The 27833-nt window shown below is 45.3% G+C and overlaps 1 protein-coding gene across 2 annotated transcripts in view; it reads right to left on the reverse strand.

Moving 5' to 3' along the window:
• The window catches only part of PLPP4 (phospholipid phosphatase 4), a 116866-nt gene that overhangs the window by 38523 nt on the left and 50510 nt on the right, over nt 1-27833 (reverse strand). The window contains exons 2-4 of one of the 2 annotated variants that reach the window (XM_039870846.1): nt 25381-25471; nt 20739-20802; nt 18668-18757 (exon numbers count right to left, since the gene is read on the reverse strand). In XM_039870846.1, the coding sequence (XP_039726780.1) occupies nt 18668-18749 (82 nt within the window). In that variant the 5' untranslated portion in view covers nt 18750-18757; nt 20739-20802; nt 25381-25471. Of the gene's footprint in view, nt 1-18667; nt 18793-20738; nt 20803-25380; nt 25472-27833 lie in introns of both variants that reach the window. The other variant, XM_039870845.1, reaches the window with a different exon arrangement.

Consider the following 27833-nt stretch of genomic DNA (forward strand, 5'->3'; position numbering starts at 1 on the left):
TTCCTTTCCGTTATCTTTGCTCACCACTCTTAAAGATTTTAAAAAAAGGAAACTATTTTAGGGACATCCATTTTAGGAAAAAGAACATGCTGCCACTGTCCTCGAATTCTAGTAAAACACCAGACACGCACATTAGACCTACTTCCTGTGAACGTCTGGTATTCATTTCACCTGTTATTCATTGCCTATGATAAATTTAATGCTAAAACCAATCACAGAACTGTGCCTCTTGTTCTTCTTTACATTCGAATTTACAACGGACAACAGTTTTCTCGCGTCGTCACTAGCATTCTGCATGCAACCCCTCTGGAAGAGAAACAAGGGAGCGGATATGGAGAAGTGAACGTGGATCTTTATAATTAGAGAAAGCGACCAGGAAGAGTGTGCACGTGAGTGTAGCCTTGAAAGATGGTGAGGCGGGATACACACTCATTTCCTCACACTGTTCTGTGCCAGGAAGGGTGGGCTGGAGAGGAGGACCTGGAAGGCACTTCCTGCAGAAGGAAATGAGCCATTGACTGGGGCAGCTTCTACGGGGTCTTGAAGCTAATCGGTTTGAAGGGTACGTGCTGGGGAGGAAAGGAACACTCTCCTCAAATCGGGTACAAGAGCGTGATGGTTAAATTTATGTGTCAACTTGACTCGAGCACAGAGTGCCCAGATATTTGGCTCAACACTATTTTGGGGTGTGTCTGTGAGTTTGCCTCTGGATTAGCATTTGAGTTGGTAGACGGAGTAAAGCAGACTCCCCTCAGTGGGTGGGCCTTGTCCAGTCTACTGAGGGTTGGAATAAAACAGAAAGATGGAGGAAGGGAGAAGCTGCATCCCTCGCTCTGCTGACAGCTTGAGCTGGGACGTCGATCTTCTGCTCTTGGACTGGGACTCACACCATCAGCACTTCCGGTCCTGGGGCCTCCGGACTCGGACTGGAATTTATCCCACCAGTTTTCCTGGGTCTCCGGCTTGCAGACAGCAGGTCATGGGACTTCATAGCGACCACAAATCATGTGAGCCAATTCCTAATGATAAATCTCTCTCTCTCTCTCTATATATATATATATACTACTGGTTCTGTTTTTCTGGAGAACCCTGATATGTACGGGGAGAAAATTCAAACTGGTTTGAGAATGGTTTGGGAAAATCCCCAGACTGGAATTCGTGATGAATTACTAAAGGAAATGCTGAGTGACACTGAGTGATACAGACCCCTACGTTCTCAGGCTGGTGCCACAGAGGAGCGCCGAGGGCTTCTGGTGCCACCAGGGTGAGAGAAACGAAGAGGAAAACTGTATAGTCAATGTACTTGGGGGTTGGAGAGGTGCAGAATCCAGCTCAACGTTTCCTTCTCAAGGAAGGATTTAAATGAAAAACTGGAGGACAATCAAGCCTTCATCCAACCCACCTTTATGCTGCGCGGCCACTTCCAGGGACCCTCAGGGGCCTTGCAGGTCTGCCTCTTCCCATCACTGGAACTGGCAGGGGCCACAGGCCAGCCACACAGGCAGCTGTTAGGGTGCCAAGGTCACCTGGGCTCCACCTCTCCTCTGCCTCAGCCATCTACAGGCAAGGACAATGCTGCTTGAAAAGGTGTTTGTTTGGTGCTGAAGATGCTGAGTCTAGTTCCCTGCGTGTCCCTGGGACCACCTGGCTTTCTGGGACCCTGTGACATTACTCGCTAAGCTTGTGCCAGGCAGGTCTCGAGTGCTATTGGGTCCTGTTGGCTCCTCCACATGACTCTTCTCACTCAGGTGTCCCAGCCCTGTCGCCCACACCCACACCTGCCCAGTGCACTGGCGATGGCTGTAAGCTGTAAAGAGGCACCACGTTCTTCATAATCTCCTTCCAGAATCATCTGATTCCTATGACAGACACTTCCTGTAGCGGCCTCTCTGAAGATAGAGTACCAATTGCCTCTGGGAGAAGAAAATTTCCATCCAAGTGTTGCAAATACATGGAAGAATTTTTGAAGACTCTGGAAAATGAGGCCATTATTTACCAACAATCGGGCATCTAACTGCTCGAAATGCCAGGACGAGAATGAAGCATCATTGACAGTTCACCCACAGCGGGTTTTGTGATTGTAACTGCATGAAAAGCTTTTACCAGTTAATTTCTCAGCAGCCATGAGGAATGAGAGCATGGGCTGGGTGCATGACAGGAGCCAAGTGCACTGTGCAAAGTCACTTTTTCCTGAGGTTTACACGCTTCCCCATGTGGAGTCCAAGTGCTCCAACAGCACCTCCTGTTCCAGGGCCAGCGGCCAGCTCCACAGCAGACCCACACGCCACACGTGTGCTTTTCCAAGTCCTGCCCCTCGTAAACAGACTGAAGGAGGCCCCGTAAACAGCACTCTCCAGGTGCCTCTTGGTTTTTACGACAATTGTCCTAGCTGTACCCAGAAGCTTCCTTTGCATCTCTAGTAACTGCCTCCATAAATTATGTTATTCGCTTAGAGAACTGACTGTTAATTCTGTTCTTCAGCTTTAGCCACCATCCAATGGGCAAAGCGATGGAGGAAAGAGCAGGTAATGACTTTCAACCCAGTGTTTAAGGTCAGGCTAAGACTCCGGCAGTTTGTGCCTGGGCCCTGTGCAGGTTGACACACTGGCTGACCTCATTCTGGGTAGCCTTGTCTCTGTGACCTTTCCAGATGTGAGTGTGACCATCAACCAATATTCTTGGAAAGGAAGCTCTCGCAGGCCTCCCCATTTCTAAGCCTGAGGCTGGCAGACAAGAGCATCATCTGTGCTCATTAACTTGGCCACACCCAGAGGCTGAGCTCAAGAGGGCTCTATGAAGCACATGCTAGTTTTCTAGAATGACCTAAATGGCACGCCATAATTCTTAAATGCACAGCAAACCATGAGCGGAGAAGTATTTTTTCAATTTTTTACTTTTGCTTTGAAAAATTACAAGACCTTGAGTTTCTGAAGTGTGTAGATCTGTGCCTAGAATCCAATTAATACCATAACTGTAGGCGTGAGAAACCAACACAAAAGGAATACGTTGACTGACTACATCACGTAATTCTCACAGCAAAACACACACCATGAAGGGAATCATTAAGAATGCAATAATCAAACACGTACCTTTCAACAGGGAAATGAACTCAAGTGATACATTTGTAGCCTGCTGTCTCAATGAATTAGAAGTAAACACATTTAAACAAATACCTGTCTATTCAAATAGATAGCTGTCTGTTCAAATAGAAACCTATTTGACTAATTTTGTTTCACTCTAGTTCTCCAAAGGGCACAGAGACCAGACTTTTCTGATCTTTCCTGGAGTCAGAGTTCACGGGGAAATGGCACTAAATTACCTCATTTAATTTCCCCCACACCTTGAACAGTGGGGATTGGAACCTCTGTTTACAGATAAGTAAATTGAGACGCAAAGTCAGAAAAGTGACTTGCCCCAAATCGCATCATTACTAAGTAACAGAGCCAGGCCAAACTCAGGTCTACCTGAGTCTGAAAATAATTCTTCTCTCACTAGCATACCGATATAGAAATGTTCTTGGACACAAAATAATTTTACTTATGGAGAACAATTTAATGATTATAAAAGTACATGTACCATTTTTAGCCCTAAGCTTCACATGACATTCTTTTGACATTCAGCGACATGTAGTCATGAACATATGGAGAAAAGAGAAATAAACGAACACTCGTGGTATTTAGACCAGAAACCCATAAGTCGTAAAACGATTCTATGTGCCCTGGTCCCCCGTCCCTCTCCTCCACACGCACCCTGACGAGGGGCAGGTGTGTTTGGGACTCTTCCCACCAGAAAAGCTCTCACCCCTCCTTCCTCGGTCTCGCCCCACTCTTCCGTCATAATTAAGGAAGATGCCTCTAATTATGTAAGAGACACCACCTCATTATTATGTATTATGCATTTACGTCAGGATTTTAATTAAATGGCTATTTGTGTAATTATTTATTTAATGTCCATTGCCGTCCATCAGGACTGCCAAGAATGGTTGCTGAGAACACTCACTGCCCGGGGGTGCCCAGCTGACCAGGGAGCCTGCTCTTTGCTCGCCAAGCCCTGTATCTGGGGTTGCATCGGCTGCCTCTTTCTAATTGGCGTAAAGCACCACACGGGCTCCCAGAGGCCCTGCCCTGTACACTCTGCCAGGACGGGAAGCATGTGTGTCTTGTTCGCCACTGACTCATCCCTCACCATCCTCGGATAAATATGTGCTGATTAAATGACTGAATCACTGCAGAAATAAGTGGATGAATACTTTTTAAAGCATGTAGAGCATTAGGAAATTTTATCTAAGATATTGTGACAAAGGCCACATTGTGAAGCACGTGGCAACATCTCACTTGTCTTAGCAGCTAAAGGTTCATAACGGGAGGAGCCCACCCCACGGCTCATAGGACAAAGGCACAGGGAGACACAGGCTCCCTCGACCCAGCCAGGGTCAGCAAATGCCAGTCACGTTTCTCCTTTTCCGGAAGGGAACAACTTTGAAAGAAAATAAATGGAATCTTGTTTTATTGGTAAGGTGTGGTAAATCACACCCAGGTCAAACTAATCCAACATTTGACCAAAAGGGCAGATTAGTAAAGACAAAGATATGAGCCCCATTTTTTTTACAAGATTACTAATCACTGTGAGGTCTGGAAAGGCTCAGCTGGAGACTCTCAAAAATACTGAATTTCAGCCAGCATCTAGTGAGGACATGAACCATAAGGAAAGCAAGGGCCTGCCTGCCTCCCCTCCTTCCTCCCTCACTTTCCGATGAAAAATTGTACAGTTCTTCATGACCCAGAAAACTGAGAGAGTTGCACGAGAGAACAACCTGTGGCCCCAAATTGAACCCATCTATGGTGGAAATAAGCACAAAGAGGCTCCCTAAGAATGTTTACCTTTTGACCACATCTGCTCATTTAACAAAAAACCCACGACTGTCACAGCTCTGGCGTGAAGAAGCTAGCCTCTCCTCCCACAAGGCCCCAGGCCCACGGCCCACCCAGGCTTCCAGGCAGAAAGGACCCTGACTCATGGTGTCACCTTGGTCTTTCCACTCATAAGCGGGATCCCCCAGCTCTGCTGGACGAGGCAGAGAGGGATCCAGCATGCACGAAGCACCTGCTGCGTGACAGGCACAGTGCAGAGGGCTTCGCACCTTTTATTCCTTTCAATTCTCAACTTCCGTCACGTGTCTTCGGTAGATATTTTTAAACCTTCTTAAGAAGCTGATGAAACTGGGGCTGGAAAAGACCACAGAATTCCATAACTCAAAGTGAGTTATGAAACCCTAATCCAACCATAGCCCTTCATCTTCTAAAAGAACAAGAGGAGACTGAGCAGTTGAAGTGTCCGCCATCAGATGATACCGGAGAGCTGACCACGTTGTCCTACCAGCCCAGGTCCCTCTCTCACCCTAGCAAAGGAAAGTATGTGTTCTGAGAACTCCGAATCTGAGATCCTGATCACACAGTTACAGCATAAATGTAGCTTCAGTTAAGTCTTTATTCAATTAAGCCAATGAATTCACTAGTGCAATAAATATTTTAGGGCACCTATAATGAGTCACTTGCTGTGCTGGGCCCTGGGAACACATCAGTGTGAAGGATAATCAAGCTTCCTGCCCTCATGGAGTTGAGGGCTAATGGCAAAAGCAGACAGAAAAAGAAGTAAACCACCAGGATGATTACAGACTCTACTAAGGGTCCACAACAAGAATCGTGGGAGAAAACTCTGGGGCATTTGAGACAGCTCCTTTAATAAAGTCATATTTAGGCTGAAGTCTGAGGAATAAGCAGGGTCAGCCATGGCCACGTCTCCGTTTGGGTTCCCTGAGGAAGAGACCCTGAGATGGACTCAAGTACAAGTAGCTGAACAGGAAGATGATCCCAGGAAACACCAGTGGGGAAGTGAGACAGGGCTGGGAAGCATGTGCCACCAAGCGAGTCACATGCTTGATGTCCCATGAGCTCGATCCTGCTGGAGAACTCTGGGAGACATGTGACATACACACCTCAGATTGTCGCACCTCAGGGGGTACTATATACCAACCCCCATTCACCCCTTGCTGAGGGCTGTTCTCGGGGACGGGGTTAGTTTTCATTCACCTCACGTCCGGTCTGATGTGAGCACAGGTGGAGCGGCTTCCGGCAGGCGGCAGAAGCCCTTGGAGAGAGAAGCAGGTGCCGGCAGTTGGAAACTGGACTGGTGTGTATGACGTCGTAAGTGCCGAGGGAATACGGGCGGGGATCTGACAGTACTTGAGAGAAGGACGAATTCAAAGGCCAACGGAAGAAAGACTGAGAATATCTCATGTTGAGGAAGCTGTCAAGACTTGGGCTCTGAAATCAAAAGTTTGGGTTCTGAAGTCAGATGATCCAGGTACAAATGCCAGCTCTGTGACACGCTGGCTGTGCGATGTGGGGCAAATTATTCTAAGCCTCGGTGTCCTCATCGGGACAAGAAGACTAATAATAGTACTGACCTCACAGGTACAGACTAACTGGGGTTAAGCCCATTAAAACTGTCAATAAAGACCCTGATACATTTTCTGTGTTTAATAAATGACAAGCCATTTGCATTATTATCAAAGGACAGGGTGGCTGGAATGTAGGAAGCAAGGCAGTGGGGAGAGCAGGACACGTGGCTGAAGGCGCAGCAGTGGGCAGAGCAGGGATGGCCTGAGGACCTCGCCAAAGAGCCTGGACTACTCTTTTGGTGCACTGGAAGCTGCTGGAGAGTTTGAAGCTGTGGAGCGAGCTGATATCATCATTCCAGAATGTCAAACTCTTCAAAGGCCTGAAAATGTTTTTCCTACGTCTCCATCCCAAGCACCAAATCCACTGCTGGCATAAGAGGAAGGTGCTATTTAGCACTAATTAGCAGATTCCAGAGACTGATGGAAGGAAAGAAGCATCGGTTTGAATCATCCAAAGACTGTGCAGACTTGGCGTGGAATGATCTGTCTCATTTTACTTGGGCAGACTTAACTTCCTAATGAAGCTGGCTCTCCAGCTAACATAAAATGACTTTGCAGTTTCCAAGCACATATCGACAGAGGTGGGAGAGGCGGCCCCCAGACCTCCTGGGAGGCAGAAGGAAGCATGCCTAGAATGAAATGTTTGCTGTGAGGACCCCCATCGGAATAACGTAGGTATGTTTATGAGTTCTATCCAAAAGGGAAAAGAAAAACCACGCTGGTTCTAAGGATATGCATACCAGATACGAACCCAAGGAAACAGAGAAAGGGAACTGCTGGCTCTGAACCCAAAAGGCAATGCCCAGCCAGGACGGGCACCCACCTCAGGATGGGGACAACTTCCGGAGAAGGGGATTATGGAATATTGTTGGCTCACGATTGATTGATTGATTGATTGATTGATTTCCCTCCTTCCTTCCAGTCCTCTATCAATCCATTCATCCACCCATATCCCAAAAGATGTCCATTACAGAGGACATGTGGTAATTTGAATTTCTATTTTTAGAATACATCTAACATCTTGAATGATTTTTAGACCCAAATCAGAAGACTGAGTTAAAAGCCAAGGGTCTGATACAGTGATAAAAGGAACCCACATTCAATAGCTGTCTGTCCAACAATTCCTTTATAATTCAAGTCCATTTCCCCACAAAGGGCTAAGAGTAAGATCTCCATTACGAAAACGTTTCACAATTGATGGGCCCACGGGCCTTGCATCCAGAAAAAGTCATTACATGAAATAGGAAGAGCTAAAATGAGGAGCAGAGGACAGTTCGTAATAATAAAAGTGTTAAAATATCAAGAATACATTAACAATCATAAATGTATCTATGCTTATATAGTTCCAAAATATGTGAAAACAAGAAAAAATGAAAAGAAGAAACAGGCACATCTATAACCACAGTTGAAGATTATCAAAACCTACTCTCATTAATTGATAAATCAATGAGACAAAAAGAAAAAAAGGAAGGATCAAAAACTTCTGAATGACAGCATCTCAACTGGTACATACGGAATGCCGCATGCCAAAAATGCAGAATTCATTTCCAGGTCTGCTGGAACATGCACCAAGATAAAGTATACACTAGGCGATAAACAAATTTCTATAATTTCAAAAGACTGAAATTTTGTATGGTACATTCTGTACTCACAAATAAGGCTAAAAATTTATGATGGTAAGGTAACCAGAAAAGCCTTAAATATTTGAAAAGTAAAAAACCCACTTCTAAATAACCCATAAATCAAAGAAGAAATAACTAGGAAAGTTAGAAAATATTTTGAACAATAAAAATACAATATATCAAATTTTGTGGGGTAAGCTAAAGCAAAGCTTAAGGGAAATTTATAGCTTTAAATGCTTACATTACAAAGGAAAAAGGACTTTAAAATGATTTACATTTCCAATTTAAGAAACTGGAAAATTATGAGCAAATTAAACATAAATTAAGAACAAGGAATAATATAGATAAGAGCCAAAATCAATGAAATAGAATAGAGAAAAAAGTTTTCTTTTTTCAAAAATTAGTAAAATTGATAAACCCCAATTAAAATTAATTAAGAAAACATAAGAGAAAATATACATTACTCTAACAGAAATGGAAGAGGGGCTATCTGTACTGATCTTACAGATCTCAAAAAGTCAATACGGAAACACTATAAACAACTTTATGCTAATAAATTCAACAACCTAGATGAAATATACAAATTAATTTAAAAACACAATTTATGAAAACTGACATAGGGAATTCTGTTTCCAGAATGGTAATGTGAAGAGCTATGTGAGCCTAATCCCAAGAAAAATTGTGAAAAATTACTTTTTAAAAAATGTTTTGAAGTCTCTGAAAATGTTCGTTAAGAGCATACAGCAAATGAAGAAACATTTATTCAAGAAAATATACTAACAGTCAGGAAGAACAGTGAGTCCATGGCATGTGAACCCCGACTCCGCCCTCCTGGCTCCCTCCCAGATGAGGGTGATGGACACTCCATTTTCAGGGTTCCCTCCCTCTTCCCCCAGCTCCTAGTCAAGGCCAGTGGTATCTTGCTGGGAGGTGCAGGCTGTCAGCATGTCTCATCCACCCAAAAGACCAGAGGCTATTTACTGCACTGACCTCCCACCAAGGCCAAGTCCTAAGGCATGAGTGTCATTCAGAGAGAACCTGCCACTGTCCCTGATTCCAGCTCCAGGGACCTATAATTGCCAAAATAACTTTGAGAGAAATGGAACAAAGATGAAGGACTCAAAAACTGCCTGACTTCGAAACCCACCATGAAGCTGCAGGAATCTGTGTAGGACAGACACATGGGTTAATAAGTACAGAAACAGACCGGCGCTTACACAGTCTATTAATTCTTGCAAAGGCACCAAAGCTATTTGGTGGTGAAAGGAAAGTCTCTTCAATAAATGGTGCTGAAAAAATGGATATCAATACAGACGAATAGGAACTACAAACTCTACTTCACGCAATGAACAATAGTCAACTTGAGAAAAGCCTAAATATAAAAAATCAAGTTTTTAAAGAAGACGCATGAAGGTATCTTTGCAACCGAGAGTGGGAAAAGATTTCTTAAATAGGACACAGAAAGCCATAACCATAAAAAGTCATAAAAAAAGTGATAAATTAGATTTAATCAAAATTTAAAACTACAGCTCATCAAAAAACACCACTAAGAAAACGAATAGGCAAGCCACTGATGAGAGAAAATATTCACAAAACATTTATTTGACAAAAAGCTTGTAAATAAAGTATGAGGACGCTCCGCCAATTAATTAATCATAAATACATGGAGGAAAAAAGTAATGGGCACAGAACTTGAACAGACACCGCAACAAGGAAGATACGTGAAGAACCAATATGCAAATGAAAGTGTACACATCGTTAGTCATTTGGAAAATGCAAATTAAAACTACAGTGAGTGAGATACCACTGCACACCCACCAAAACAGCTAAAGCTAAGAAGACCACTAACACCAAATGCTGGCGACAATATGGAGTTCCTGGATTTTAGACATTGCCAGTGAGAATGGAAACTGACGAGAGCATCCTGTAAAAATACATGGCAGTTTCTTATAATGTTAAACATATACCTAAGTTTGTACCCGGCAAAGCCGCTCAGAGCTATTTAGACAAGATAAGTGGCAATACAGTCCACTAAAAAAACTGAACACAAATATTCACAGACACTTTACTGACAATGGAAAGAACTGGAAACAATCCAAATGTTTATCAAAAGGAGAACAATCTGTAGACTATTTGTGATAATGGAATACATTTCAATGATAAAAACAAATTATTAATATATACTCATAAAAACATGAAGACTTTCAAGACGTAATACTGAATAAAAGCTTCCAGATACAAAAAGAATACACTGTAAGATTCCATGTACATGAAGTTCAAAAACAAGGGAAAGTAAAGTTAAAAAAACTGTACAGTGGCTGTGTCGGGGGATAAAGACTGAATAAATGGACATATAGGGACTTTCTGGGGTTATGGAAATATTCTTCACTGTGCTATGAATATAAGTTACATAAGTGTCCATTTGTCAGAACTGAATGGCAATGATTTACGTGTTTCAATGTGAATTTTACCTTAAAATGTTAAAATAATAAAAAAATCATTATTGAACCACGGTGGGGAAACGGGCAGAGAAAAACAGGAAACGAGAATGGCAGAATGTTGTACCTGGAGCAGGAACAGTCATTAGATTTCTGTTTTCTTTTATATATGTCTGAACTTGTTCATAACGAATAGTTTAGAAAGACAGATAAAAGGCATTAGGCTTTAATTATAACCTTTAATCTAACCCTGACCTTTTTTTTTTTTCCCCCTAGAAATCAAATAGTGAGCCAAGTCTTTGAGGGCGAGGATATTGATTAATTAAATAGTATTCATTTCTAAAGATAGGGTTTCTCAGCTTGGACGCCACGGACATTTTGGACCCGGTAATTCTGTGTCGGGACGGCCCTATGCTCTGTAAGGCCTCTATGCAACTCCCCCATCTCCAACTTGTGGCAATCAAAAAATGTCTCTAGACATTGCTAAATGTCCCCTGAGGAGCAAAACTGCCCAGTTAAAAACTACGACAGCCCTAGAACATGCATTCCCACCCAGGTCAACATTGCCCCCAAGGTGATGAGAACTGACTCTTGGGGAGACGAGAAAATCTGAGATATTACTATCATCTGTGGCCCTCCAAACGGCCACAGGACACCAGCAGATATCCAGCACATCTGTGGCATTAACATTTCACGGTAGAGATGAGCAATTAGAGGAAAAAAGTCTAAAAGAGAAGAGAGGATGATAAAGAAAGACGGAGAAACCCCATCCTACAAAGAGGTCTGACGCTGCTGAAAGCAATCACGTACCCAAAATAAGCCTTTCCAGTGTCCAGGGGTGTCTCCACTTAAATGAGGAAGACATGGCAAAGTAAATGCAGCTGCTTCTCAGACCCTCTGAAATGGTCCTGGAAGCTTAAGACGCAGGATAATACAAATTTAGGGGAAAAGCTCTGAGGGGCCCTTGCCAAGTTTGATGGCATCCCTGACATGACAGTGAACCTGGAAGCTGTCATCTCTAAGTTACAAGAGAAACCACATAAGTCGAGCTGACCTCAGACAAATGACCAGCAGTTTGTCCTGGCTGAACCAATGACCTAAGCAGCTCATGCCATTTAATCTCATTTTTTTAAATGTACCATTTTAAAATATGTACACACACACACACACACTCATGAATACATAACTATGGTCAAGATAATAAACATATCTTTCTTTCCTTTTGTTTCCTTTGAAACTTTTTCTATGCTTCTATATTACCAAAGCAACCACTAATTAATTACCTTTTTAAAAAATTTCATTAAATTTATTGGGGTGACATTGGTTAATAAAATTATATAGGTTTCAAGTATACAACTGTACAATACGTCATCTGTACACTGCATTATGACGCAAGGTCAAGTCTTCTGTCATCATATATTTCACCCCTTTACCCCTTTCTACCTCCGCCCACTCCCCTCTCCCTCTGGAACCACCGTACTGTTGTCCGTGACCATGAGATTTTCTTTGTCTTGTTTGTTGCTTTCGATTTTATAACATTTTCAAAAGAAGAAGGAGGTGGCATTTTTTAAAGCTTCTCATCTACCAGCAACGTCCCTGGATAGCAATTTCATTTCATTAAATGATGCAAAACAAACGAAATCTTGCAATTTCCTCTGCTCTCCTGTTTCCTGTTTCATTATGCAAAAGCCTGCCTAACCACTCCGAGAACCAGCTGGTTTATAATATTGAATATTCATGCTTAATGAAGTTAAACCTGGCTGGTTAGCACAGAGGACGTCTTGTGATCATTTTTCAATCCATAGTTAGAACCCATTTAGACTCAATTAACAAACTTCCAGACACAGCCTGCAAAGACCCTTCAGTGTAGGTATTCCACTCTGAAGGACTCTGTCATCACAGTAACACCTGGGATGAACGAGAATCTTCTAACACATGGCACCTCTGCAACTAAGGTACTTCTGATTTTAAGATTATAAGGAAGGAAGGAACGACGATGTGACGACAGCTCCTTTTGTATGTCCATGTGGCCAGGCCCTGGTGCCCCGCCGTTTGGTCAACACTGGTCTAGATGTTGCTGCAAAGGTGTATTCCAGATGTGATAAGCATTTACAATCAGCTGACTTTAAGTAAAGGTGCTCACCCTCCATAATGCAGGTGGGCCTCTTCTAATCAGCTGAAGGCCTTAAGAGTAAAGACTAAGGTTTCCTAAATAAGGAATTCTACCTCAAACTGCAACACGGGAAGTCTGCTTGAGTTTCCAACCCACTGGCCTGCCTTGATTTCAGACTTAAGCCTGCTACATCAACTCTTACCCGAGTTTCCAGCTTCCCGGTCTGACCTACACATTTCAGATTTGCCAAACCCCACAGTCATGTGAGCTAATCCCTCAAAATAACTTCCTCCTCACCACTCTCTATATAGACACTTCATTGGTTCTGTTTCTCTGGAAGTGCCTCAACTGCACACCACAACGTATAAGGCTGGAAAGCAGATGGCAGACTGAAACTGACTCACAGAGCCAAGGACAGGTGAGTCTACCTGCTTGCAGAGTATCCTGCCCTGGAGAAGCTGCTCATTCACCAGGTAGGACCCTGTAAAGCTTGGAACAGAGGTACCAGGAACTGTAGGGGGCAGGGATGAGAGACATGGGCTGGAAACAGGGAAGTGAGTGAGATGTCCCTATAAAGAGTAGTTAAACTCGCCAGGTCCCCATCCCATCCTGGAAACCAGGAAACTGCCACCTACCTGAGTCTTGAAGAAGATAGAAGGTTTTCACCAGCTGAGGTCCGGGCTTGGGAGAAGCAGGCATGCAGAGAACAGGGCTGAACAATCAGCCTGAAAGCAGGGGGAAGGGCAAGTCCACACAGTGACCTGCAAGGACCTAGGCCCCTTCTGCTCAGCTGCCAGAATGCCGGGCTAGTGGACACTGGGCAAGAGCCTGAGGAGGTTCCTCCTGGCGAATGAGCCTCAAAGTCGAGGCCAGATGCTAATGCTCGGGGCCAATCAGTGAAAACACAGCTTGCTCCCCATCAGTGAAGCCCAACGAACGAGCTCCGCCCAGTTAGCTTTCCTGCTTCCACCTTAAATAAGAACAAACAGCCACAGATCGCCAGATACTTAAGGAAAGTTAGACACCAAAACATGCAAATTAACAGCAGGTGGGGAGCAGATGAAACCTGCAAACAGAGGAACTAGGTATTGTACCCATGAAAAAAAGAACAGGATTTTTTTTTTGAAAATAAAAGAGCTATTAGAAATTAAAAAGAAAAAATCATAATAAAATTCAATGGAAGGATTGGTAAATAAAATTTTAAAATCTTCTAGAGAGATGAACAAAAAAGAGAAAGGAAATAAAATTAAAAGATCGGATCAATCCAGGAGATTCAATATCTGCCTAATATAGGATCCAGAGAAAAGAAATAGATTATAAAGAGGAGATACATGAAGTTCCAGACTTAGGGACCCGAACACCACAGGGAAAGAATTCCAGAAAGGTACCTCGCACGAAACTTCAGACGTCCAGAGAGAAAGGATCCTGAGAGGTCCAGAGAGAAAGAGAAAAAGACAGCAAAGGCAAAGAACGGCATCAGGCTTCCGTAAGCCACAAGCACAGAATGACTTTCAACCTACGATTCTACAGCCGGCTAAAGAACAGAATGCAGACACTAAACATAAACATCTCACGACACGCAGCTTCTGTGAGCTCTCCTGGCGAACCACAGGAGAAAGCCTGTTTCCTCCTGGAGGCCGTCCCCTGACTGGAATTCTCGGTGCCCCAACCCCAGAGCACTGTGTTAAAGCATCTGATACCTGCCTTTTCCCGAAAGAGGACACGGGCCACAAATGATCATCCCGTGCCCTCGCCAAGTGCGAGCCCAGAACCTACAAAATAGTAAGGGCTCAGAAAGAGTCTGCTAAATCATCGTCACCAGATATGCCTTTTAAATCTTGTTTGTCATTTAAAAATATTTCCCACAAACTCTGATTATCCTATAAATGCCTCCCTTTTATACTGTAACACAGCAGTCCCCAACCTTTTTGGCACCAGGGACTGGTGCTCCTACGAGAATCTAACGCCTGATGATCTGAGGTGGAGCTGAGGCGGTGATGCTCTGGCTGGGGAGCGGCTGCACATACAGGTGAAGCTTCGCTCGCTTGCCCACCGCTCACCTCCTGCTGTGGCCGGGTTCCTAAGAGGCCAGAGACCAGTATGGTCTGTGGCCAGGGCGTTGGGAACCCTACTGTCCTGGACTTGTTTTAAAAATGAAACGTCTGTGTGCACAAGTCAAGTGCACTGGTTTTGTTTTAGTAATGCTTTTGTCTACTTTAGTTTCTTCAGTTTCTTACTGAGTTTTAGATTCATGGCAAATTTAAGAAGGCCCAGGAAGTGCCCCATACTTCCTGTCCTCACCCTTACCTAGCCCCCCACACGTCAGCATCCTCCAATATTTCTTACGACTAATGAACACACGCTGGTACTTTGTAACCACCCAAAGTCCACAGTTTACATTAGGGGTCACTCTTGGTGTTGTACATTCTACGGCAAGGGTCCCCAACTCTGGGCAGTGGGCCGGTCTCAGTGTGGCCTGTCAGGAATCAGGCCACAGCAGGAGGTGAGCGACAGGCAAGCGAGCGAAGCTTCATCTGTATCTGCAGCCACTCCCCAGCACCAGCATCACCACCTCAGCTCCACCTCAGATCATCGGGTATTAGATTCTCATAGGAGCACAGGTCCCTGGTGCCAGAAAGGTTGGGGACAGCTGTTCTGTGGGTTTGGACAAATGTATAATGACATGTATCCATCAATATAGAATCAGTATTTTCACTGCCCTAAAAATCCTCTGTGCTCCCTCTATTCATCCTTCCCCTCACCCCTGAAGTAATGCTTTCAATATTATTTGTTTGGAGCATGTTTTCAGTTTTGTAGGCCATGTCTATTTTGCAACTACTCAACTCTGCCATTATAAAGTGAAAGTCTCCACAGATAATACGTAAATGAATGGGCATCTCTCTGTTCCAATAAAACTTTATTCACAAAAACAGGCAGCAGCTGTCTGCCAACCTCTGGACAACAATATTGTTTTACTCGATTCCACCATTTTTACAGGGAAGAAATTTCTAAATAGCTTGACTGGCATTAATAATCTGTTTTTCCTATTTTTCTCTCTGAAATCTATCTTCTTCCTGGAAGGCGAATCAATAGGCAATAAAAGCTGAGGTTATATGATGAAAGACAATTTGCTTTTTTAGACCATCCCTGCTTTAAAGCTACGTTACCTTTCTCAGCTTTAAATCCCAAGCTTCCCAAAAAATTATCTAAAGAAAATCCCTCACTCTTTGAAACTACGGTCTCTGCTTGTCCAATCAAGGGTGGTTTGGGCCGCCTTGCAAAGCAAGACCCATCAGGTGGCTGCAACAGGGACACGCTGTTTGTGGACCATCTGCCATGTAAACATGACAGGGAGTGCAGTTCGACTGCTTAGGGTAGATTAAGATCTTTTGCTCTGCAAAGAAATCCATGTTTTTTCTTAAGTTCAAACAAAACCAACTGCTCTGCAGGGGGATATGTGGACATGACTGCCTTCCGGTCCCCAATTATCTGTAAAACAGAGCAAAAGCCAGCCCGCGTTTACCCAGCACGGGGAATTTGTCTTATGAGACCCCTTGGTCCAGAATGCTCGTGTCCACTCAAGAATAACCTATAAAAATTGATGTACTGAAGGGAGAAAGAGTGTGTCCAACGAAATGGAAGTCCGCCGAGGCCACCCCTCTGAGGTCCGCCACCCGCTCTGAGGAACAAAGAGTCACTCCACCACTAGGCTTCTTATTTGCTCAACAGGAATCCAGAAAACAGCACTGGTGGTTTTTCTAAGTGGATATGGCAGCTCCCTGCAAGGCAATCACTGACCTGTCATAAAAGAGGAAGAGCAGATGAAAATACCACTATCAAAGGCCAGAGGCTGGGTAGGATGCTGTGTCTGCCAAGTAGTAACAATTTATAACATTTTAAGTAGCATCTTAAGCAAAAGACAGAGTAACATCTCTGTCGAAAAAGCTTGTCTAGCATAGATGAGACATCAACCAGGCACTGACAAGGCAGCTAGCTTGGCAGGCAGCCCTGTCAGAAATAGCATCTGATACAGAGGGTGTACATCGAAACCTCTGTGGTCCAGCAGTCGTCTAGCTCGAGTTATTCACATGAAAGCTATTTCCTTCCCAAGTCGCAATGCAACAGTCAACCGTTCGAAAGCCAGGATTAAGGTTTTGCCATACAGTTTCACTTCTTACAACTTTAAATTTTCGAAGCCCCTTAAAGCTCAGTACCAAGTCTTCAGGAGAATAGAACATGTAGACCCTAAGTGACCCCACAAAGATAGAGATGGAGAGCAGGTGGGAGGCAAGCCCAGGTGAATCCCATCCCAGGTACCTCTAAACAATTTCAGCATCAGAAGCCCAGACGATAAGAAGACAGGACTCAATACAGCAGCCATTTCTCCAGCTGGCACCTACAACGCCCCCCAAACAGATAACTCATTTAAAATGTGACTTCGGAGAGGAAAAAAGAAGATGAAGCAATTCCAAGTTCATGGTCTGCCTTAAGTAACAGCAATATCCGAAACTCAGAAGAACCTGAACCTCATGCATGGCCTCCGCCTCTTGCCACAGTAACCTCGGAGGGCATTTTAAAGAACCACGCACAGAGTGACATGCTTTCTCTCACTCTCTCCGGTGACTCTAAAGCTAGACCCTTTCTACTAACTGGTTGGTGTTCAATCTAAATTAGTTCTCTCATAGTTCTAGAGGCCAGAAGTCCAAAATCAAGGTGTCGGCGGGACCACACTCCCTCTGAAGGTTCTTGCTGCTTCCTGGCCTCTTCTAGCTCCTGGTGACAGGTGTTTCTCGACTGGTAGCTGCATCACTTCAATCTCCGCCTCCAACTTCGTGCAGCGTTCTCCCCTTTGTCTCAAATATCCCTCTGCCTTTCTCTTATAAGGACACCTGCCATTGGATTTAGGGCCCACTCTAAATCTAGGATGATCTCATCTTGAGATCCTTAGCTGAGTTACATCTACAAAGACCCTTTTTCCAAGTGAGGTCACGTTCACAGGTTGTGTGGGCTAGGACCTGGACATATCTCTTGGGATGCCGCCATTCGACCTACTGAGTTCTCCAAGAAGCGAGAGGATGAAACGAGTTATTTATTTAAATGAACGTGGACTGTGAATACTTTTTTGAGTTTGATCAATAAACACTGATGGAATGGATGAAGACAGGAGCCAAGATACGCTGGAAACCTCGGCTCTGCCAATAAACAATAACCTGGATAACTACTGTTTACTTAAAGCGCTATGCTAAGTACTTTACATACAGCGAGTGGATTAAGTAAGACAATGCACCTAAATATTCTGGCATTGCAGACACTCCAGAAATGTCAGTGGTCGTCATCACTTATTCTAACCCTCTCCCCAGCCAATAAGGAAGGCGTCGTCATTCCCATTTTACACAGCAGGGGCTGAGGCACAGAGAAGGTAAGTCACAGAGGTAATACCTGGCAGAGGCGGGACTGGTCATACTTCAAAGACCATGTTCTTTCCACTACACCACACTGCACCTGATTTATATTATTTAGTCTTTGCCTTGAGGCTTGTGCCAGCTTAAATATCTATAATCGGATTATATACAGAGTGTATATGTGGGTGTGTATACGTATATATACATATGTACATGCGTGTATATACACACACGCGCGAATAGATATATATACACTATATATGTGAACACACACACACTATACCTCATTGAAGAAATCAACTAGAGTGAACACTGGGCTGAAAAGCAGAAGGTCCCAGGGGGCATGGGAAATTCCCCTGCATACAGTCCAGTCCCTGAACTGCACGGCCACAGGGTAAAGTGTCACGTGTCACACCCTGCTGAGCTCACCAAAGCAACACATCTAACATTCTGTACACCCCAGGGCCTCGTTCACAGGCTTATCACCTGCAGTCGAAGATCTTGTTTCTAAGCCAAACACCCTACAGGGAAGAAAAATGAACCATGCTCAACATCCACACCCCAACACTTTCCCCACCACCTAAACTCCCACAGAAAGTGGCCAGGAAACATGTCCCTGTCAGAGAACTTACAGGAGGAGTGGATGCTGGGGAAGCTTTTGCGGCCCTCGGACACCAGATCGGGGTCACCTGTGCAGTGCATTTCCGAGTTCATCACTCCATCTGGAAAGCAGCGGTAAAAGAAATCGGGGCGAGGTCTACAAAAGACACCATGGACATTTTCAATATAAAACGCTGCCATCACAAACGGACCCCGAGCTGACCCCCGCCACTCCCTGCTTCCCCCAGCTCCTCCTTCTGCCACCTCCACCGAGCTCCGCACGGAGCGTCCTAGACGTGGGGGGTCTGAGGAAAAGCTCAGACTTAGGGGTCAGAAAGATCTGACTGGCAACTCCAGTTCTGCCACTTACTAGTTTTTTGACCTCGGGAAGATCATGGAGCCTCCTCCAGCCTCAGTTTCCACATCCGTAAAAGGGGGAGGTCCTTACCTACCCAAGGTGAAGTCCTGAGGGTTAACTACTTACAGGAGGCACCTGAGCCCAGCGCTGGTCGAGTAAGAAGAGGTAGCTCCTGCCTCCACCCGCAGCCCTGACCTTCCGAAGCTGCTTCTAGGACCCAAGACTCCAGGCTGCTCAGGGCCCTTTATCTTGAATTTTAATGGCCAACTGCTGTTTCTCAGACAGCAGGCCTCAGTTAACCTCACTGAGAGGACCTAAAAGCCCTGCCCCATGATGCAGAGCACAAAGTCGCCCGGTGTCCTGAGAGAGAGCCCTCTCCAGGGGAGTGGGGTTGAGCCTCCTGTCACAGTCACAGCTAAGCCTTACTGAGTCCTTACTGGGTACCAGACCCAGTGCTGAGCACTGCACGCGTGTTCTGTCATAAGATTCTTATGACAACCCCAAGGCAGACCTTGGGACTTTCTTCATTTTACAGGTGCAGAAATGAAGGCTTAGAAAGATGACACTCCTGCCCAAGGTCACATACAACCAGTAAATGGCAGAGACCAGCTCTGAACCCCAGCACTTGGACTCCTGCACCTACATACTTCACCCTGTTTTCTTCCTCACTCAGGTGAGAGTTCTCCTACAGGTGTGAGATGGCCAACTGCCTCACATCAATCCAACTAATATCTACTGAACGCCCACTACGGGCAAGGCTTTGCTACTGCTGTGAACACAGGGCCCGCTTTCTGCATATACTGGTCACGCTTCACATGCACTGTCTCACTGGCCCTCCCAGCTCTGGGATGTAGGCCCAACAATAATCTATCGATATCTAAAACATATTAATAATTAATTTCAAAAAATCTATCAGAGCTGCTGGTGTTCACCTACTCGGCTAGGACTTCTCTAAGAGGGTTTATTTACCTACCGAAGCAAACCCTCACAGCAGAAAGGCCCGAGAATCAGCATTTTATTAGGGCCCCATGGTAACCCTAAACATGCAATGTTGGGGAAACGCTAGAGCATCAGGGCACAGACTGCCCGGTCTGGATCCATCTGCTGCCCCCGCAGTGCCCGGCCGGTGCCCTGCACCAAGTGGACGACCAGTAAATGCTGAGGTTCTGAGAGGGGACCCAACCTGTCCAAGGCCAACGGCTGCTCGGGGCCAAAGTCAGGTCTCGAATTCAGGTCTTTTGACTGCTGGACTCTACAGGGACTGACTTCCAGAGCAGTCAGGGGCAAAGGCAAGGTCAATGGAGAACAGAAATCATTTCCCAGGAGGGTAAGAGAAATGTGCCATCAGCCAACACTCCAATGCCAATCCATACTTCTTATCCCAAAGAGAGCAACAAATAAATAATCTTATTTCTTTTTTGGAGGCCAAAACTGACAAATGAGTGGGTGTCTGATGAGGCCCTGGAACAGCACCAGATGGACTGGAAAGGCCGGCAGTGGACCTTGGCCCGCAAGCAGGCATAGTCAGTGGGTCCTTCTTTACTATGGACCTCTTATTTTCTGAAATAGTGGGATCGTAATTCAAAGGAGAAGAGGGATCTATGCTGAGGACAGAAATCCCAGAAGGACAATTTAAGGGAAAACCAGAAGAACTCAAATCTGTCCCATCCAGTGTCTGTGGCCAAGGTTCCTACACAGACGACCTTGAGCATCTGAGTCACCACGTGCTTCTTTTCGGAACTTACCTTCCCACTATCAACTTAATAGTGTTTGTGCAGACTCCATTCAAAGCAAGAGCCAAGGACACAGCTACAAAACAAACCAAGAGACAGAAAAATAACCAGCTGGCTCTCAAATCAAAATTACCATCACTATCGTCATAATTCTATTTCATCTATGACCATAGAAATATGAACTAAAACTTTAAAAAACAGAGGGAATCGTGGGTGGCTAGAATAAAAATATAATTAGGGCAGGACTTTGGAAAGTAACTCATAAAGTTCCAATTCCCTATGACATAAAATTTATCTCTCCTCTTTGAAATTGTCAATATTGTAGAGAAATCCATCTATCATGTCCCAGATGATATGAACAGATTTAATACTATAGCATGTAGAATTTCTTTTACTGGTAGCAAGAAACATTAACTTTTTAAATTTCCTTTTGGCAACCTTCTCAGACATAATTGTCATCAGAGCCACTGCTAGGATCCTACTGCAGAGTAGGACATTCCCACATGGCGATTATGTCCTTGTTGACCCGTCTGCCGACAGCTGTCCATCTGTTCTCAAGCAGACCACGGTTTCTGAGAAGAGGAAGTCCCAGCACCTCGCTGGGCTTTGCGAAGGCTGGCGCAGGTGGTGCTTTTTGCCACTTAAAAACAGCAGGACCTCTTGGAATACATTATTTGAAAATCTACGGCGTGGGGACTTTTTCCAAGCATCTTGAGAGAACTGATGGATGAAGTACAGATCATGCAAAGGGTGCCAGTGACATGAGTCACAGCGATGTCTCTGTGAGGACCTTGCCTCTCTCTCCTGTGTTTATCAAGACTGCACAGAAGGCAAGTCCGTGTGACGGAAGGTCGAACGCCATGCCTACACGATAAAACCTGCTGACGCCCATCCCGTCGCTTTGTTGAATAATGAAGCACATGAGCTACCACTTCCCTTTGGCAAATACGAACTATTGAGTACTAGCTGAGATTTATGTAAGAAAAGAGCAGTGGAAGGCCATTTTCAGGAAGGAGCTGCCCAGAGCGATTCATGGTCATGGAAGGAGACAAATGTGTGTTCTATGAGCGGAAAGTGTCGTGGAGAGGCCGTGGGCCACCGAGAGGGTTAAAAACCCACCTGCTTTTAACAAGTCATGGGAAGCAGAGAGAATGGGAGGAACCGGTTCAAATAAACACCTCTGTCAAAGGGAAATTAATCACCGAAGCGTGAGATGGAGAACACTGCCGTCTCTCAGGCCACTGGGGTGGAGAGCAGAGCACGAGTTAGCAGCATGGCACTGCCACCTAAACACCAAGCACCTGGGGTATAAAACTGGGGACCAGAGTAGGGGACTCAGAGAAATCCTCTGATTACATCTGCACACACAGACCCTTCCTTCCTAAGATGCTGGCTTCCCTTCTCTCTCACGTGCTCGGAGCACTGTTGAAAGGTCTCCCTCAAAAAGAGGAGAAAAAAGTCCCTGGGCTCTCTTCACTGTTGTGTTCTCCCAAAGCCGTGACAGTGAACGGGCCGTGAGATCCCCCTGAAATGACCGGAGTCGCTCCTGTTAGGGCCGATCCAGCGGGCTCACTGCTGTGTTTTTCGGTGGGGCCAGACTCCTTTATATCCTGGTCCCAACATGGCCTTAGCACAGAAAGGTCTCGGCGAACAAGCAGCACTAGCTGATCTTCCAGTGCCTTTGGGGAACTTCACAGACCACTAAACTTCACAGACGCTGTACGGATCCCGAACTCCAAACACGTCCCCAGCCTCCGCACCGGCTGGGCTTACTGTAGCACAGAGCCGTTCTTTGAAACGCTTCCAGTAGCTGAGCTAGAAAATGTGTGGATGTGTTGGATCCACCAACAGCTGGCAATTTTACTCTCTGGTCCAAAAATCTGAAGGGGACAGAAAGGAGCGGGGATCCAGAGTGACGATATTTAGGGTGGAAGCCATCACAGTATTCTGGAAATACACTGAACTGATCGTTATTTTCATCTGAAGCCCCTTAGGAACCTCTCACTGATACCAGAGAGAGGGCTGGGCTGAGGTCAGATGCAGGAAAGGCTGGCCGAGCAGGGAATGAATGACCCTAACGAACCAGGAGTGCTTCTGGCTAACAGTAACCCACTGGGTTCACGAGGGCTGTGCTAACAGCATCTCACAGCACTGCAGGCTTGAGAGAAGTTAGAAAGACAAACCAGAAATTCAAAGCCATGTGTCAGATGAGTTGGCCTGTCGGTGGTCTGTACTGAGGTCGCTACTGCTCAATAAGCATCCCAGAGGCTTAGAGGGCTCCTGTTGTTACTTTTGTTGTTGCTGGGCATACAGCACCTTCCTTGCGTGACGGCGTTCCCCATTCTACAGACCTGGCTGTTCTGCTGCCTGAACCCCTGATGCTGCAAGAGCTGAGCTTCACTCCTCTCACAAAGGTGGCCGCTGGGGACATACAGATAAGGGACCCAGGTCTGCGGAAGATGCCCGAGTAAAGAAGGGACCTAAGCACCAAACCACCTTCACTGAGAAAGTCCTGAATCCCAGGTAACATTGGAAAAGCTACACCTAGTTTTCTGTCCTTAGTTTTTAAAGATCATTCCTCCACTCCCTATATTCAAGACTTCCTAAAACAAGTGATTTAAAAAGAAAAATGTGTACGACATAAAGCTCTTCATCCTTTCTACAGGGCAGGCTCTCATTTATTTAGACAAACAGAACAGACAGGAACGCTCCTTCTCTGCTAATGTACAGGAGGCAGGGTATGGGGTGCAACTGCGAGATGTCACTGAAGGAAGATTTTGCTGTGAATAAAAAAATGTCTAGAGAAAGTAACTGTGAGCTACTTACTGCCAGAACAACATCTTGACTCCAAAAGCCAGCAGTAAATTATAACCATAACCTTGAAAGACTGTTCTCTCTCACAGCCCCGTACCTTGGGGTTCCATGCCAAGGGAGAGACTAGAATAAAGAGTGAGGCAAAAAGACTTCCAGGTCCACTGAGAGGGCTCCCAACAGGACATTTTGGGAACCACAGTGGTATCTGTCCAGACGCTACCACGACTGCTCGAGCCATGTGTAGGAGGAACACCTATGCCCTTCTTGGAAAAACTGGTCTTTCCACCACCTCCGCTGAAGAGATTGAGACCACGTGACCAGCAAACCCTCAACCACAGATGAGCAGCCTGGGGCACATGCCCGACTTGAGGGAGGGCATCTTAGAGACTTTTGGGGTCAGGCTTCAGAAATGAGATGAGCTGCAGTCTCCACCTGGGAAGTCTGCACAACAGGATGCAGTGCAACTTGGACGTGGCTCTGGAGCTGACAGTCATGCCGGCCTGGGGCAGCCCAAGCCTCGCACAGAACAGAAGTACGGGGAGCAGACATGACATCTGGACAGGAGAATAAGGCAGGGGGTGCGGGGGGAAGAAGGCAGGCTCATGACAGAAAGGAGCGGTCATGAGCCAAGAGGGTGTCTCCACCACTGATGTCCCAGCTCCCTAACTCCAGTCCCAAGAGGCTCCTCTGTCCTTGCCCCGATTCTTGGATGTCTGTGAGATTGATTGTTTGTATAACTCTATAACTAAACCCCTAATTCGTCTGAGCTCATTTGAGAGGGATTCTGTTCTTTTCAACTAGACAGAACCTAACCAAAGCCGAGTTATATAAGAAATGTCCCTGTCCTGCTTCAGACAGAAAGCCTCTTAACTGCTCTGTGTACCCTAGATTTCCCCTCACCAAAAAAAGGAAGATGACATTTTGCTACATTTTCATTTTCTCAAAGCCCAATAATTTACAAACATACCCTTCAAAAGTGGGGAATTGCCCATTTCCAGATTTACTACCTAACTGAATGTTAAGTCTATATAACATACCAACAATGCAGTTTGTGTGAGGGTTTGGGTAACTTGTATGTGTGATATTAAAAAATAAACATAATTCAGTTTTCCTAATAATTGCAAAGCTGAAAAGCCAGCTACTAGGAAGTTTATTCTGATTGTTAAACAAGCCATGTAGTTTTGGCTTTCTCTTAATACTGTCATTTACTCAGCGTTTGATTAATACGCAGATCAGAAAAACGAATTTAATCCTAAAAATGTCAAGCATGTGTCACATGCAGATATGGCTCAGCTCGGGGAGGATTTGTAACAATGGTGTTATAATCAGTGGCAAAGATTATACAATAACACTCGCTTAACTGCCAAAATGTCCCCAAAGTGAAGATAAATTATGGAGCTTGTTTCCAATTTCTATTTTATTTTGCAGTAGCTTTTGCCCAGTTCTGCCCCTAGCCAGAAAGGTGATTGGTCCAGGAGTTGATTTCTCAATTGCCTGTGATGTGGGTCTATTAGCCACAAATGTGAGACTGGACGATCAATGAGTGGTGACAAAGCTTCAAGTTCCCTGTGCATCACCTACTGAGCAGCACAGACCTCTGAACGGAGACACGCGGTCACATTCAGCACCAAGGACAGCGACACAGGCGGCCTCGGAAGCTAATGGCACTTCCATCTGTACTCTGCCGCTTCTTAAGGCTTAAAGTTTCTCTCATCTTGTATCTCCCAAGTTTAATTTGACCAAGAGAAAAATCAATTGCGTGCAAATGAGACTTTTTTAAATCGAGTGATCAAATTCAGTTTAGCCCCATCCCCTAAAACAGGAACTGAGGATACTCTACCTAAGAAGGCTTCCTTAATTTCAGTCTTGTCTGTTCGCCGGATAATTTTCACCACACAAATAACAGCCAGGGGCGTGAGGAAAGAAATTGCCTGGAAGAAATAACAAATAATTCCTTATGAGGACAGCAGCTTGCCATCAGAGGGCTGATTGATAATTAGTTCCAGTTAGCTTTATTTAGACTCACTAGTTGAATGATCTTACTGAACTCCTGACCTCAAAAAAAAGGCGAAGGATTTACATCGATACTTAGAGACTCCGCAGACTTAAAAAACTGGAGGTGTGATTGTGGGTTATAACTGATTTGTAATTGCTGGGAGCTGCGCTTAAAATGGTGGCTTTTAAAACGAAAAAGAAGTCTATAATTATGATGACTCATCTTTGCCAGTAAGCTCCCTCACGTCCCTCTCTGCAGGAAGGTGTAAAAACCCTTAGCCTCCCATCCCCAGCTCTCCAGCAGCACGGGAGTATGTGGGACTCGCTTAGAGTCAATCAATTCATTCCCTCTTGGTGTTCTTTTGTTGAATATTCATTTCCTCGGCAAAGCAGAGGTCAGTCCTTTTTCATGAAGTCTCTCTTCTCGCTGTTCTCCATCCCCTTTCCTCCCCCGACCCAAAGCATACGGAAATGCATTAGGCGTTTAATGAACCAAGCTGGCAGGATTCAGATGCAAGCAACGGTCATTACAGAACCTGCTAGGAGGCAGGACCTATGCTTAGGTACCATCAGGTAGTAGAGTCTCTTAAATCCTCACAATGGCTCTGTGACTCTTTATCAGGCTTGGGGACTCAAGGATGTGCCCAAGGACACACAGCTGGTGAGTACCAAGGCCAGTCTTCGGAAACCAGGTTTTCTGTATCCCACATCTGATTTCTATTCAGCATCTCTAATTAGTAGGTTGTTTGCAACACTCCAACAACCAAGAAAAAGATATTTACGCTACTAACTTATGATTATAACATCTCAGGATAACAATATCAGAAGGGCCTGAAATATCCCACAAATCCACAGTTGGCCTCACAGTTGGTGGGAGGGGTGGAGTTGTGATTAAGTACTGATCAATACTGTTCACACTTTTGGAAACCTCCACCTGTGCTCTGACACGATGTCACTTTTTGGGGAGGGGCTTCTTAGTAAGACTAAAGCACAGTGAGAAGATACTTTTCCAAGGACAAAATTCATTCAAATGAACATGGTCCTTCAAAATAACTGAAGGTGTTCTACATACTTACAACCAGACTGCCAGAGCTCAGAACATCTTGGGGACCCCTTTTTGGGAGCTGTGTTCAGAGACAGTTCATGAGGCATGAGAATCCATCTGTTCACTCATGGGTTTCTTTCCGACAACAAATGGTAGTAACGAGCTTGATGAGAACGTCTTATCAGCCATGGACCTGAATGCCTTGGCTGTTTAAACATCAACTAAGCAGGTCATGTCCCATGGAGGGTTATGCAGAGGGATGTGGCACAGGGAAGCTGTATGACAGTCAGAACTGAAGCAGGCAAGCAGAGACTGTGCCCAGGGATGACCCAAAAGGCGACACTCACTCACGAGTTAAGAGTTCCAGTAAGCCTGTGAAAGTCTCCACAAGTGGCCACGGCTCTCACGCCTGAATGACTGCAGGACTGTGACAATGCCGATTCCCTCGAACAGGCTTACTAGACAGATCTCAAAATCTACGTTTGTAACAAGCATCTCTAATGATACTGATGCTGGTGGCCGAGAAGCCCTGTGTCAGAGTTCTGCCTCAGCATTCAGGATTTAAAGAGAGATGACTGAAGACCCTGCTTACTGAAGTTCATGGTTACTATTGAAGTCAGAGAAGCCCTGCTTCCTCTTACTTCAGACACCAAAACTGGGTGATTGCCCCCAAACAGGAGAAAGCAACTCACCGAAAGCTGACAGCCCCGCAACGACTCCACCGACAGTCAAATCTTAAATATGAGAAACAGAGAACTGAAGAAAACCTTACCAGACAATCCAAGATGACATACTCTGTGGTTAGACTGAAATAAAACCCCAGAGGAAGTACCAGTTGGCAAGACATTCCCACAGAGTCTCCAGAGGCTGAGCAGGAGTGGACCAACTAAACAGGAGATGGGGGCATCACCCAGGAGACTCACTGCTCAAAGCCCCAGAGTAGGAGCCGCAGAAGGCATCAGGGCTGCCCAGTGGCTCCAGGCCCATAGCTTGATGGCCAAGGGGGTCTCTCTTAGCACTGCTCCCTGCTTCGGTTCTCCTGCACCTAACTGGATCCCCCCCGCACCCGCCCGACCAGACCACACTTAATTTAACTGCTTCTTAGGCCGATGCTAAGCTTCCAGGACAAACTAGGCTCCCCACCTGATGAGCTTCACAGAGAGGGAATGCATCCACCAGTCAGAGTCACAGCACCCACCCAAGTGGCTGCAAAGAAATGTCTGCATGGGACATCCTTACGGAAGAAACAAGGG

This window comes from Pteropus medius, unplaced genomic scaffold (assembly GCF_902729225.1).
Source record: "Pteropus medius unplaced genomic scaffold, Ma_sr-lr_union100, whole genome shotgun sequence".
Lineage (NCBI taxonomy): Eukaryota > Metazoa > Chordata > Mammalia > Chiroptera > Pteropodidae > Pteropus > Pteropus medius.